General features: G+C 42.6%; 1 protein-coding gene across 3 annotated transcripts in view; it reads left to right on the top strand.

The window, feature by feature from the left end:
- Positions 1–14,083, top strand: part of stab1 (stabilin 1) — a 153,048-nt gene that overhangs the window by 69,225 nt on the left and 69,740 nt on the right. For all 3 annotated transcript variants that reach the window (XM_048254800.1, XM_048254801.1, XM_048254803.1), the window contains exons 34-38: positions 52–186; positions 289–417; positions 492–545; positions 859–972; positions 11,330–11,525. In XM_048254800.1, the coding sequence (XP_048110757.1) occupies positions 52–186; positions 289–417; positions 492–545; positions 859–972; positions 11,330–11,525 (628 nt within the window). The remainder of the gene's footprint in view (positions 1–51; positions 187–288; positions 418–491; positions 546–858; positions 973–11,329; positions 11,526–14,083) is intronic.

Genomic DNA, 14,083 nt, shown 5'->3' with positions numbered 1-14,083 from the left:
TGGTGGTGAAATGGTGACTTCATTTACAGAAACTATTCCTAATCCTAACAGAGTGAAGATGTATTCAAATATCACATCATACCAGATGAGCAGATTTTTCCTGATCACATAAGTGATGGAACTTTAAAAAGCACACTACTTGGAAAATCATATCATATCATGTTCCATATTAATGGTAAAAATCAGGTATGTTATTGTGAAATCAGCTTTTACTTTACCACCACATCATATTAGAAATGTTGGGGGATATATAAAGCACAGTGCCACATAATGATGTCTGTGATCTAGACACTGGCAAATGAAGTTCCTCTTGATGGAACATTTAATGAAACTAGACGGGGAGTCGTCATTGGAATCCCACAAGTTCTGGAGATCCATAAGAACCACTGTAACAAGGAAGTGTTTCAGGAAGCTTCCGTAAGTTTCATTTCTTCATTGATATATCTTGTTTTTTTTATGTTGTTAATGTAAATATATCTCCCACTATTTAGGGGCGATGTGTGCCTTGTGATTCAACACCTAAGTGCTACTCCGGTGCCATTCCAGTAAGGTTTTCACTTTGTTCTCCCAGTAAACATACACACAAATATTATTAACTCACTAGAACTTCTGATGTTGTTCTGCTGACGTTCTGATGATTTAAGAACAACAATCTTGTGTCTACTTGTGTAGAATTACTAGACACAAGTTAAACGTTAAACAAAACCGCAATCCAACTGCTAGACACTAAGATCATTGGGTTAATTATCATGGAGCACACATGCTGATTGAAATGCATAGCTTAACTGTAAGTGGCTTATGTTCAAAGAATAAACATGAAACATACACTAACAATAAGATTGTTTGCTCTATTTCTAGTTGAAAGAAAAGTTCCCACCTAATATGAAATCTAACTGTAAATACAGAAAGAAGTTGGGGACCAAAAGGAAATCTGTGAACGGCTGTAAGATTAAGTGCTTGAAGAAAACACTAGTAAGCATTCTTTGACATTGTATCGAAGTGTGCAATTTTCCCATGCACTTGAGTAGAAACTAGATGTACCGCATGGCGGTACAAAATTTGAGCACTGCTCAGTCCTGCAAATTATCTCTGCAAAAATAAATCGCGCTTGTCAATTTGTCTCCATCTCCTACTCCATCCCCTACTCTTGCAACTTTTGTGTATGTAAATGAGTGTGCGCATGTGTGTTTGCTTTTATGTGCGCTTCTTTGTGTGTGTGTGTGTTTGCTTGTTAGTGTGTATGTGAGTGTGTGTGTGGGGGGCGGGGTAATGGGATGTGTGTGTTTGCATGCCTGTGTGTGTTTGTGTATGTATGTATGTGTGTCTTTACAAGTGTGTGTGTGTGGGGGTGGGGGGGGGGGTGATGGGGTGTGTATGTGTGTGTGTTTGCATGCCGGGCGTGTTTGTGTGTGTGTGTATGTATGTGTGTCTTTACGTATGTGTGTGTTTTAGGGTTGTGCCATCGTGATGGTTGACAGACATCACAATGGGAAGCAACCATCCTGATGCCACAACCCCACATGCCAGGCCCTAATTCCTGCTCTAACATAGGCTAAAACCTTTCCCTGGAAATGAAATTGAGCCTACTTTAAAGAGCCAAACAGTTATCACTTATTAGTCTACCGTCTTGTAAAATAAAAGACTTATTAGTCTACCGTCTTATTCAAATAATTGCTGATTGTGACATGAATGTGTAACTATCTTTTTGTACACGTCTAGCAGTAGGCCTATAGCCTACATTGAACATAGATGTAAAATATGTAGCCTAATGTTTTAGCAGAAAATAGTCCTAATGAATTATAATTGTTACGACTAGGACATTCTAGCGCTCTAATATTTCTGGGAGGCTACAGCACTGAAGCGCCAAATATGTCCTTCTCCGTGTTAAAATAAACCATTTCTTTCATTAGTTATAGGATCAGAAGGTAGCCTATCCGTCTTTCACTCTAAGGCTTGTATTTCATGCATTCATGCATCAAGCACCAGACAGCAGCCAAGTGGTAATCGGGATTCGTTATTTGTAAACGTTTTTTTACTTCGCCCTCCTATAGCCTGGACTGTGCGATCGCAGCCCCTTACTTTCACTTTCCGCCACCCTTATACTCTATGGTCGGCATGGCAGGTAGCCTAATAACGTGGGATGCAAAGTCAAAGTCAAAGTCAAAGTCAGCTTTATTGTCAATTTCTTCACATGTTCCAGACATACAAAGAGATCGAAATTACGTTTCTCACTATCCCACGGTGAAGACAAGACATATTTTACCAATTTTAAGTCCACAGACAAACATAACATTCAAGTAAACAAAAAAGTAAGTAAATAAGTAAATAAGAGGGCACATATAATAATGAAAAAATAAGAGCAGCAAAATTTTGTTGAAATTGTGCATAGACAGTCAATAAAAAAACTAGTGCAAAGTCAGGCCAATAAGAGGCTTGGGTAGTTCTGTTTGACCTGAGTAATAAAGAAAGTGGCATAGTGGTGCAAGTTATGTAAGAGCAGCAGAAGTGTTGTGTTTTCAGGACAACAACACCAAGTTGTAAAGTGTGCAAGTGTTCAAGTGTTCAAGTGTGCAAGTGGAGTAGTGCAGGCGGCCATTGTGGGTCCAATGTCCAGGATGTTATGTAGCTGAGGGTGGAGGGGGAGAGGAGGGAGAGTTCAGCATCCCACAGCTTGGTGTATGAAGCTGTTGGTGAGTCTGGTAGTGCGGGAGCGCAGGCTTCTGTACCTCTTCCCAGAGGGCAGTAGATCAAACAGATTGTGAGCGGGGTGACTTGCATCACTCACAATTTTGGTCGCCTTGCGGGTGAGGTGGGTGGTGTAAATGTCCTTCAGGGAGGGGAGTGAAGCGCCATAGCGCCATAGCGTACTACTGAAGATTTTAGATGAGTGACCGCGCTAGTATTCTTAAGTAGCTTTTGCTAGGCCCAGCGAAGGCTGGCAATGTGTGTGTGTGTGTGTGTGTGCATGCCTGTGTGTGTGTGCGTGTGTGTCTGTGCTTGTGTGTGTTGATCTGTGTTCACCCTCCTTTTTGGGGATTCGGGTGGGCGACGTATCAAAACCAAGTTTCGTGCAGCACGGTCTTTCCGGTCGCCGGTAGAGGATGACTACATTTCTACAAGCACACACACATGCATACACACACACACACACACTGACATAAACACATGTACACACGCATGTACATACACACATAAACACACAAACGTATGCATGTGCACACACACATGCACACACACACACAGACACCCCCACCACCACACACACACACACTCACAAGCAAACACATACACACACACACACACAGAAGCACACATATACACAAAAGCAAACACACACATGCACACCCTTATTTACATACACAAAAGTTGCAAGAGGAGAGGATGGAGTAGTAAATTGACTAGCGTATTTTTTTTTCCCCAGAGAGAATGTGCAGGACTGAGCAGCGGTCATATTTTGTACCGCTATGCAATACATCTAGTTAGTAAATGCACCTGCATCCATCTGTGCACCCATGTGGATGTTGGTCTTTAAATGATGTGTGTTCAAGTACATTTTTGGCATATTGTTATGCCATTTTTGGCATATTGTTATGTGGAAAGCAATTCCGTGATTGACCAACAAAAAACGTGTCTAAGGTCAATGGCACCGTAATACACAGAGATTGCACCTATAAAAAGCAATTTCAAGTAGTCACCTTGTGCAGTGATTCACCATTCCAAGCCAAAGGCAGACTTTACCACTGGGCAAAGGTCAGCTATTGCCTTGGGACCTGAACTACCAGGGCCACCTAATAAACTTAAGGCTAAGCATATTTGTTTTACTTTTCATTAACCCTCTAAGCGCCAAAGTCGCAAAATTGCAACAAACAATGTCACCGATTAAAACAGACGATAGATCCAAATATGGTGACAAATCTCATTTGTACTCTCCACCACTAGTTGGCAGACATCCGATTCAATTCAAGCCTGAATTCGATGCACAAAGTTTTCAGGAAGTATTTAGATTACACGCGAGAAACACACAAAGAAGACATGCATTTATTTGTTATGACGCGGAAGCAATGCAGGCCATATTTTTGCACAAATTGAAGCAGAAATACACCAAATGTTGAAAAAAAGTTAATGTGTGATGAAGTCTTTGAAGTTATTCACCTATTCGGATTATGAAGGAGAATATCTGCCTTTTGGAGTTTATGATCGATCGTCTATTGACAGTGATAGTCATCTGTGAATGGAGGTGCGTCTTTGTGTGTATATGGCAGTGTCCGCTAAGCATACCATGCTTATTTCGACCCTCTGCCCAACATAGCTGGAGGTGCCAGTGCTAATCATGATGATCGTGTCCGTAATGGACATGGTACAGACAGCAGGGGCAGTAAAAATAGGGCTCTGAAAAACTACAAAGTCATCCGAGATATGAACTGATTTGTCCAGGCTACTTTATTGTATAGTAGCATAGGATTTGTTGTTATAGCAATAGTTTACTATTGTTGGTTTACATTTTGCCGTTTTCCTGTTCATTTGTTATGTGGGTGAAATGACAAAAAAAAAGAAAGTAAAACTGCTCAAATATGTTCAACATCCAGTATTTACTGAAAGATGCATATTTCGAGGTAGTTGCCATACAGTGAGTAAATTTAATTTAATTTGAGCAAATTAGATGAGTAAATTTACCCCTTCATAAACTTTTGTTCATACTCAATGATTTTCACATTTACAGTAGGACTTTATCTCTGACCACTTTCAAGCCATGGCCTTTTGAAATTTTGATGTAAAAATCCAATGTTGTGGGCGCCTAAATTAATCATGTCATTCTAAAAATACCAGATATCCCACTTTTCCCAGAAGCACTGGAAGTCTCCTACGTTCCCTTACGCCTGCGAATCACACAATTCTGCATGAAGTTTTTGGGGAGTGTGAGACAGAAAGAATATGTGATAGTTTTAGCGAGAGAGAATGATAGGGTGACCATCCTAATCAGGGAGAGTCTGGTTTCACTAGACTCACTCACTTTGTGAAGTGAGTAGGGGCTCACAATTGGGAATTGTTTCCAACCCTAGCATTGTAATCAGCACAGACTTTGCATTAACTTTGAAATCACTGGTCCAGCCTAACCAATCACATTCTTAATGTTACTTCTCATTTCGCCTTACCTTTACAAACTGATGATAAACCACATTGGTAGTCAGGATACAATGTATTTATCTTTGCTGTATACATTTACACATTCTTTCAACAGCAATTTTTTTAATGTTTGAAAGGGTTTGTAAGCGTTTACCACAGTCATTTCGAAACTAATGTCATCCCCTCTTGTTGCTGATTGGCCCGCCATCCTGGTGGCTGAGGGAAATGTGAATGCATTGAGAGAAGCCAGATTAGTATCTAAATGAAAATTAGCGGAGATATTAGACAGTTGGGCCAGGCTACCTATCAGTACCTTCGGGGTCTCAAACTCCTATTCTGTGAGTTTGGCCCACAATACAGTTTTGTGTGGTGCTTGATTTAGATATGTCATGAGATTCGAACATCAGTTTTGCATTTTGTTAGCGGACTGCAGTTGGTAGCATTAGTTAATGCTGCTGTGAGTCAGCCAACCAAAATAATCAAAATAATCAAGGAGAAAAAAAAACATCAAAGTCCCTATTATACCACCAAACATGCAGAAGAGTAGCCTATGAGAGCTAGAGAAAAGCATCATGAGTTAGGACACATACCTTTCAGTAGAATTTTTAGATTAGAAAGAGAAAAAATGTCATGCAGATGGACAGAGTTTAGAAAGGAGCCTAAACGTCTCAAATATAATCGCAGAATATTTGATGGACAGTGTGCCCTAAAACAAGAGTTGCTAGAATTTATTTACTTTATAAAACCTAGGACATAGGCTAATGTTAAATTATAATGCGTAACAAGTTATGTTTATTACAGATTCGATTTTTCCTCCATGCCCCATTGCACTGGCACCCTTATCAGAAGAACATGCCTGTTGATGCTCGGTAGTTTGAAAAACCATAAGTAGTCTGTTGGACATTATGGGCTCTATTATAGTGATCAAAAACACATGGTCAGAGATGCAAAGTTTAAGGGTGTTTAAGGGCATGATTTTGTGATCAGAGACCAGGTGCATTGTTCAAAAGTCAAAGTCAAAGTCAAAGTCAGGTTTATTGTCAATTTCTTCACATGTTCCAGACATACAAAGAGATCGAAATTACGTTTCTCACTATCCCACGGTGAAGACAAGACATATTTTACCAATTTTAAGTCCACAGACAAACATAACATTCAAGTAAACAAAAAAGTAAGTAAATAAGTAAATAAGAGGGCACATATAATAATGAAAAAATAAGAGCAGCAAAATTTTGTTGAAATTGTGCATAGACAGTCAATAAAAAACTAAAAAAAAAGTCAGGCCAATAAGAGGCTTGGGTAGTTCTGTTTGACCTGAGTAATGAAAGAAAGTGGCATAGTGGTGCAAGTTATGTAAGAGCAGCAGAAGTGTTGTGTTTTCAGGACAACAACACCAAGTTGTAAAGTGTACAAGTGTGCAAGTGTTCAAGTGTGCAAGTGGAGTAGTGCAGGCGGCCATTGTGGGTCCAATGTCCAGGATGTTATGTAGCTGAGGGTGGAGGGGAGAGGAGGAGAGAGTTCAGCATCCTTACAGCTTGGTGTATGAAGCTGTTGGTGAGTCTGGTAGTCGCGGGGCGCGCGGGCTTCTGTACCTCTTCCCAGAGGGCAGTAGATCAAACAGATTGTGGCGGGGGTGACTTGCATCACTCACAATTTTTAGTCGACTTACTGGGTGAGGTGGGTGGTGTAAATGTCCTTCAGGAGGAGGGAAGCACCAATGATCCTTCCAGCTGTGTTCACTATGCGCTGCAGGGCTTTCCTGTTGTATTCAGTGCAGCTTCCGCCCCACACAGCGATACAGCTGGAGAGGATGCTCTCAATGGTGCCTCGGTAGAATGTGGTCATGATGGCTGGTGGAGCACTTGCTCGCCTGAGTTTCCTTGGGAAGTACAGGCGGCTGAGCTCTCTTCGCCAGTGATGCAGTGTTGGTGGTCCAGGAGAGGTCTTCGCTGATGTGCACCCCCAGGAATTTGGTGCTGCTGCGCTCTCTCCACCACAGCACCGTCGATGGTCAGTGGCAGGTGTTGGGTGTGACCTCTCCGAGTCAACAACAATCTCTTTGGTCTTGCTGGCGTTCAGCAGGGAGGTTGTTGTCCCTGCACCACGGGTCAGATGGTCGACCTCCAACCTGTATTGAGTCTAAATCGCCCTTGGTGATGAGACCCACCAGAGTTGTGTCGTCAGCAAATTTCACTATGTGATTGTTGCTGTAGGTTGCAGTGCAGTCATCGTTAGCAGGGTGAAGAAGAGGACTGACTGAGCACCTTCTGGGGCCCCTGTGCTCAGTGTGATGCTGCTTGAGGTATTGTTGCCAACCGCATTACTACTTGGGGCCTCTGACAGAGGAAGTCCAGTAGCCAGTTGCAGAGGTAGGTACTGAGTCCCAGTTTGTCGAGTTTGCAGATGAGTTGTTGTGGTATTATGGTGTTGAATGCAGAACTGAAGTCTATAAACAACAATCTCACATATGAGTCTCTTTTTCCAGGTGGGTGAGGGGCTGGGTGGAGGGCAGAGCAGATTGCATCCTCTGTAGACCCGCTTGGCTCGGTATGCAAACTGGAAGGGGTCCAGGGTGGGGGGGAGAATGGCTTTGATATGTGACATGACAAGCCGCTCAAAGCACTTCATGATGATGGGTGTCAGTGCCACAGGGCGGTAGTCATTGAAGCAGGATGGAGCAGTTTTCTTCGGCACAGGTATGATGGTGGCAGCTTTGAAACATGATGGGGCGATGGCTTGCTTCAGGGAAGTGTTAAAGATGTCTGTGAAGACATCCTTAAGCTCCCCCAAGCGCCGACCTGGGATGTTGTCTGGACCTGTTGCCTTCACGGTGTTGATAGCAGCAAGTGTCCTCTTCACGCTGTCGGCAGAGAGGCACAGGGGCTGCTCATGTAGAGGGGATGGGTCTTCTGTGGGCAGGTGCTGTTTTGTGCTTCAAAGCCCGAGCAAAGAAGCGGTTCAGGTTGTTGAGCAGAGGGATGTTGCTCTCACAGCTCTGTGGCGCGGGCTTGTAGTCCGTGAGGGCCTGAATGCCCTGCCATAGGCTTTGTGAGTTCCTGCTGTCTTTGAAGTGGGTGGTTATCTTGTGAGTGTATTCCTTTTTTGCTTCCTTGATGCCACGGGACAGGTTGGCTCTGCTGTTTTCATGCCAGCTTCATCCCCAGCTCTGTAGGCTTTGTCTCTGGCCCTCAGCAGCCTGAGGACATCCCCTGTCAGCCATGGCTTCCAGTTAGCCAGTGATGATGTCTTTTTGTGTGGGTCACATCATCGATGCACTTGGTGATGTAAGAGGTTACAGTGTCTGTATACTCCTCTATGTCTGTCCGGTTGTTGTAAGTGGCTGCCTGCTTAAACATTTCCCAGTCTGTTGTGTCAAAGCAGTCTTGAAGAGCATCGGAGGCTCCCTCAGGCCACACTTTTACCTGCTTACGAACCGGGTTTGTTGGCTTTTACCCTTTGTCTGTATGCGGGCATTAGCATAACAGTGATATGGTCTGAAAGTCCAATGTGGGGAGGGGGGTGGCTTTGTATGCTCCTTTTGTGTAGTGTAGACCAGGTCCAGGATGTTATCTCCTCTTGTTGGAAAATCAACATGCTGGTGTAGCTTTGGAAGTACAGTTTTTAGATCAGCATGGTTAAAATCTCCAGTGAAGATGGTGAAACCGTCTGGGTGTGCGTCTGTTGTTCACTGACAGCCTGGTACAGTTCACTAAGAGCCGCGTTCTTATCGCTGTTGTTGTTGGTAGGCGGGATGTATACTGCGACTAGCAGAATCGCCAGTAATTTCCCTTGGCAGGTAAAAGGACGGCACTTTATGATCATAAACTCTGCCAGTGGTGAGCAGTGTTTGCATACTACTACAGTGTCCGGCACCATTAGTCACGGATGTAAACACAGATTCCTCCTCCTCGTGATTTACCTCCCTTTACAATGGCCCTGTCTGCTCGATAGCATGCTAGCTGCTCCAGTTGTACAGCAGAGTCCGGAATGTTGTCATTTAACCAAGTCTCAGTGAAGACGAGCACACAGCAGTTACTTACTGTCCGGTTCGTTGATCTCAGCAGACTGTTGTTCTGTTTCTTAATCAGTCATGGGTGTGTTTTGGGCGTTACGTCCTTTAAACCAATGAGAGTGACATCTATCATTCCCTTTAACAGCATGGAACGGAACTTCAAACAGCGCATTGGTAGTTTGACAGTCAGCGCATTATAGGGAATCTGCTTGCACACAAGACCGTGTATGGAACTAAACCTTGCTTTACTGTTTGTGACTAGCAGAATATAGTCTACATGCATCTGCACTCGCCTATTATTTGAACTCATAGGCAAAGTGAAACTAACTTCACTGTGGTCTCATAGTCAACGACAAAACAGTTTTACACAGTTATTTACTTTCACTATTGGGGTTACCATAGAAAACATAGCCTGAAAAAAAGCAACACTTACCCCAGTAAGGATATTTATCCTGCAGATGAGTTGTTTGGGACTGGCTGCTAAGGGCTGTTTACATCTCGTGCCAGTGCTTCTTTCAGGGGGTCAAGAGCGTGCAAATTAGCTTCGGCATGTTAGCATACGGCATTTTCAAGTGGCGCCGCATGGAGCATTTGGAACCAGCTCCGTGCACGAAACTCCCTGTTGGGCACAAGCTCTCATGCGCGTACATGTTGGTGGGCGGGTACCTATCCGGCGGCTACAGCCAAACGTTACTCAGTGCGTATTTCTTGAGGAGCCTATGAGAAGACGTGTATATTATGGTTATTTATGGATCATATGACAAATAAAGAAAATTGTTTTGATCTTGTGTTGTTGTTTGTCCCGAACAACAGGCAGGCAGACCGCTATTTGTTAGAGCCGCTGTTAACCAATGAAATTAACTTGCGCTTCAGGGCGACTCCACTCGGACTCCACACGCATTCCCGAGCAATTTTTTCTTCTTCTTACATGGCAAGCAAGGTATGTGCATTATCGCCACCCTCTGAACTGGAGGACGACTCTCTTTTTAAAGAATATCCAATAAAAATCGACGTTGGTCCAACTTTGGAACTTGGCGCATGGTCAGAGACGACTGGCGCTGGATCCGAGCCCCAGTGTTCAATATGGCTTTGACTATGAATTGGCCGGATTTACTAGCCTCGTCTCCGCCATTCATTCATTTGTATGGAGGGCGGGACTTAATTACTCTCTCCAGTTATATATAATACCTCCATGGCTTCTTCAGCTGTGCTTTATATCAGTGTTTCTCAAACTTTTTCAGACGAAGGACCACTTAATCAATAAAAAAGAAACCACCTAAAAAAAAGATTAGACCTACTTCAACAGTATATAAGCCTACACAATAGGCCTACTCACTGAACCACCTTGCTTATTGTCTCGGCTCCTTGCTTATTGTGTCAGAGGACTCTTATGATTTAAACTGGCATATCTTACATAGACAGTGTTGCAGAACTGTTGGTTCAATATTGCAAACAACTCATCTATATTATATTTTACCACGTCTGCTCACGGACCACTTAGGATAGCTTGCGGACCACCAGTGGTCCCCGGACCAAACTTTGAGAAACACTGCTTTATACGCACCTTTCTCTATAGACCAGGTTTTTCTTGATTAATGGCGTAATGATTTTAGAGGGTGTAAGACAGCGATTTTCATATGCCAGACCACACCTTATGTTGTGAACTACCACACTGGTTTAACAAAAGTGGAGTGCATGTTGAAAAATTCATCACTTTATTGGGAAAGCGCCTTGTGTTGCACTTTCTAATAATAAACAGTGCATATCTATGGCTCTCATTTACTGTTAATTGACATAGCCATCTTGGAAATTCAAACTCGGGGTACTCAGGGTTCAAAAGAGCTGATGAGTTGGGATGCAACTTCAGGGGGCGTTCCACTTGCAACTTCCTGTTAGTATTAGGGAAAACAACTTGGTAAACGACTCAGAGGACAAATTGAATGCAGCATTAATATGAAAGTCTATTATTTCCCAACAGCCAAAATAAATAATGTTGTGGCCTGTTTTTTTATTTTATTTTTTTAAGTTATTCTATTCTAAGTTAAACAATATGGATACATTCTGATTGCTTAGGGGAGAATATTTGCAGTATAACTGGACGCATGTGTAAATGAGAGAATATGGACCTAAATGTGCAACATTTATGATATGTATGATTTTTGTTTATATATTATGTATTTTCTCTATGTACAGGATCACTCATGTTGTCCAGGTTATTATGGACATGAATGTTTTAAATGCCCAGGAAAGATAGACAATTGGTGCTCTAACAATGGAAAGTGTCAGGATGGTGTGCAAGGCAGTGGAGAGTGTCTCTGTAAAGAGGGATTTCATGGTACTTCTTGTGAAATGTGTCAGCCAGGACGATATGGAAGCAATTGCACATCAGGTAAGGTGTATTTCCTTCTCATTTACACCTATAAATTAGCCTATTCATGTTTTATACTAATGTTTGCATGACCCAAACAGTTTTCCTTACCTTATATAACTGAAATTCCAGGGTACTAGAACTCCATATACATTTGCTCATCCAGGGCATCAAAGCTCCACATAAGACCAGTTGCACATATTTTCTGTTTACCTGCTTGAATAACACCTTAAATGGGCACAGAGTAGATGGTAAACAAGTGCAATGGGGCCCAGATTTGAATTATATTGTTAAAGGTCCCATATTATACTTCTTTTTCAACAAGTCAAAATAGACCTATGAGTTGCACAAAACATGTCCCTGAAGCTGTTTGCGTAAAAGTCCTCTCAGATTACACATTATCAGCAGCTCAATTTTCAAAGTGGACTAGTCAAGTTATTGGAGTTTAGCCGAAACGTCTTTTAAATGCAATAACCACATCAGAATTAATTAGACACCTGCATGTATGATGTAATATGGCCTTACAATGTTAAATGATAATGGGTAAAACTTTATTTGGGTCGGTATATAAGCCCAGTAGAGGTTGTGTAGCCTATTCCAGAGTTTAAAAGCATTTGTAAAATTGGCTGCCTACTACCGGGTGGCCTGGGTCGCTTCCAACTAGGCTAAGCTACGTTATATGGCCTTTGGCCTCATACCTACGGCTGAATTACAGCCACCGGGATATTGTTTACCAACCAGGGGCGGAGTGGGGCACTAAAATCCACCGGGAAAATTCTGACGGCACCGCCTTTGGAGAAAGGAATATAACAAGCCAATCAACCACAAACCAGGCACTTTCAATAAATGTGTAAGGAACTAGATATTTAAGTGCAGTATAAAAACAGCTTTGTGGGTGGATGGAAATTTCAAGCATCATGCAAGGACATATCTGGGTATCATAGCACTCCAATAGTTGCCTGTATAAATTTAAAAAAGGCCTAGCCTACAAACAATGTCAACCTAATAACACAGGTAATTAAATAATTGAAAAACCAGGCACTTTGAATAGGTTTGTAGAGAACGATTAAAGTAGGCCTATATAGGCTTACAGACAGTTCCAACGAGTTCCACAAACCATTTATCAGCCTGAGTGGCCCATTAATTAGTCATAGGCTAGGCCTAGGCTACATATCAACAGTTGTGCTAGTTTCTGCCTAGCAATAACGTCAATGCTTTAGCTCCGCTAACCTTTCTCTCTGCCTTCCATCCATGTGTAAAACAGCAAGAAACCACGCAAATCCGCCGACTGTCAAAAATCCTGTAGTTTTCCTCGAACTTATCGCTTGTAGAGTCATGCCATTAGATGAGGGGCCGCTCATTTATCCCCCTACATTTCTGTAAATAGACTGGACCTGCAATCGGTTCATTGGATAAACCAAAAACACATTCCCCATTCCCAGGAGGCTTTGCTCCATTCTAGCCTAGGCCTGCGTTAAGAACAAACAAAACAATTTTTTTTTTTTTTTTTGTGACCATGAAAGTTCTGTAACGCCTAAATAAGACAAAAATGAATTAAGATAAAAAATTAAGGCTAGCCTACACAAAAATCAGCATGGGAGAGATGAGTGTGCAGGGTAACCATGAATGACATATAGACAGTGAGCGAGTGGTATAAATATTGGTTGGACTTCTGAAAACTTTAACCCGGAGATTTTCACGGATAACTCTAAATGCATTCCTTATGTACGACTCACGGCCACGATAAAAGCTCTATGGGCCGGCCCGCACCTCGGCCGGCCGACCGGGAAAACTCCCGACCGTCCCGATTGCCACTCCGCCCCTGTTACCAACCCCGCTCCGACTTGTGTCATATTTCTTAAATATGCCAACAAGAACGAGACGTGTCCTGGGGAGTTTATGTTTGTATACTTGAAATATGGATGACATCAGGTGCGTAAAATACATTTGGAAATATTGTGTAGCCTCTTATTCAAAATACTGTTGATAGGCTACTCTTTCACATGGTGCTGGTTGGAAACGATAGACCAACGACCAAAATGGAGGATCTTCGACAGGAAGTTCCTAACCTAGTGGGTTGGAATTTTCAGATGGGGGTGGGTAGTCAGCGCCCTACATGGCTCTGGGTGTAGTAATATTAACATTTCCCATTTCACATCTCAATAGGGGATTTCTGACTAGCTCACAGATGCGCTTAGTTTCTGACATCAGCCTCAACTTTTTGTTGATGTAAATTGTTCAAATACATAAAATGAGTCTCAATATTAGTTGGTTCTCTTTTGGGGCCCTATCACAGGGCTCTCAAGTGTCACGCATTGAGCGTGACAGTCACTCATTTCAGTCTTTTGTCACGCTCTCCCGCCACACATTGTATTTCTCACGCAGAAAAACTATTGATATATTGAATATGCTGCGGCAACCAAAAAAATGTCTCTGGCCACGCCTCTCACTATGGAACCGGCAGGAATCTAGCTGCCTCCCCTGGAGTTGAGCCTGCCACTTATCAGCCAATCAAAAATAACGAGAGGGGCTACACAATAGCCAATCAGAAAATAACTGTATTGTATCTGGGTAAGATT

The sequence above is a fragment of the Alosa alosa genome, chromosome 10, assembly GCF_017589495.1.
Source record: "Alosa alosa isolate M-15738 ecotype Scorff River chromosome 10, AALO_Geno_1.1, whole genome shotgun sequence".
In the NCBI taxonomy this organism is placed as follows: domain Eukaryota; kingdom Metazoa; phylum Chordata; class Actinopteri; order Clupeiformes; family Clupeidae; genus Alosa; species Alosa alosa.
Note: the sequence above shows the minus strand (reverse complement) of the source record. Positions and strands in the feature narration are given on the sequence as shown.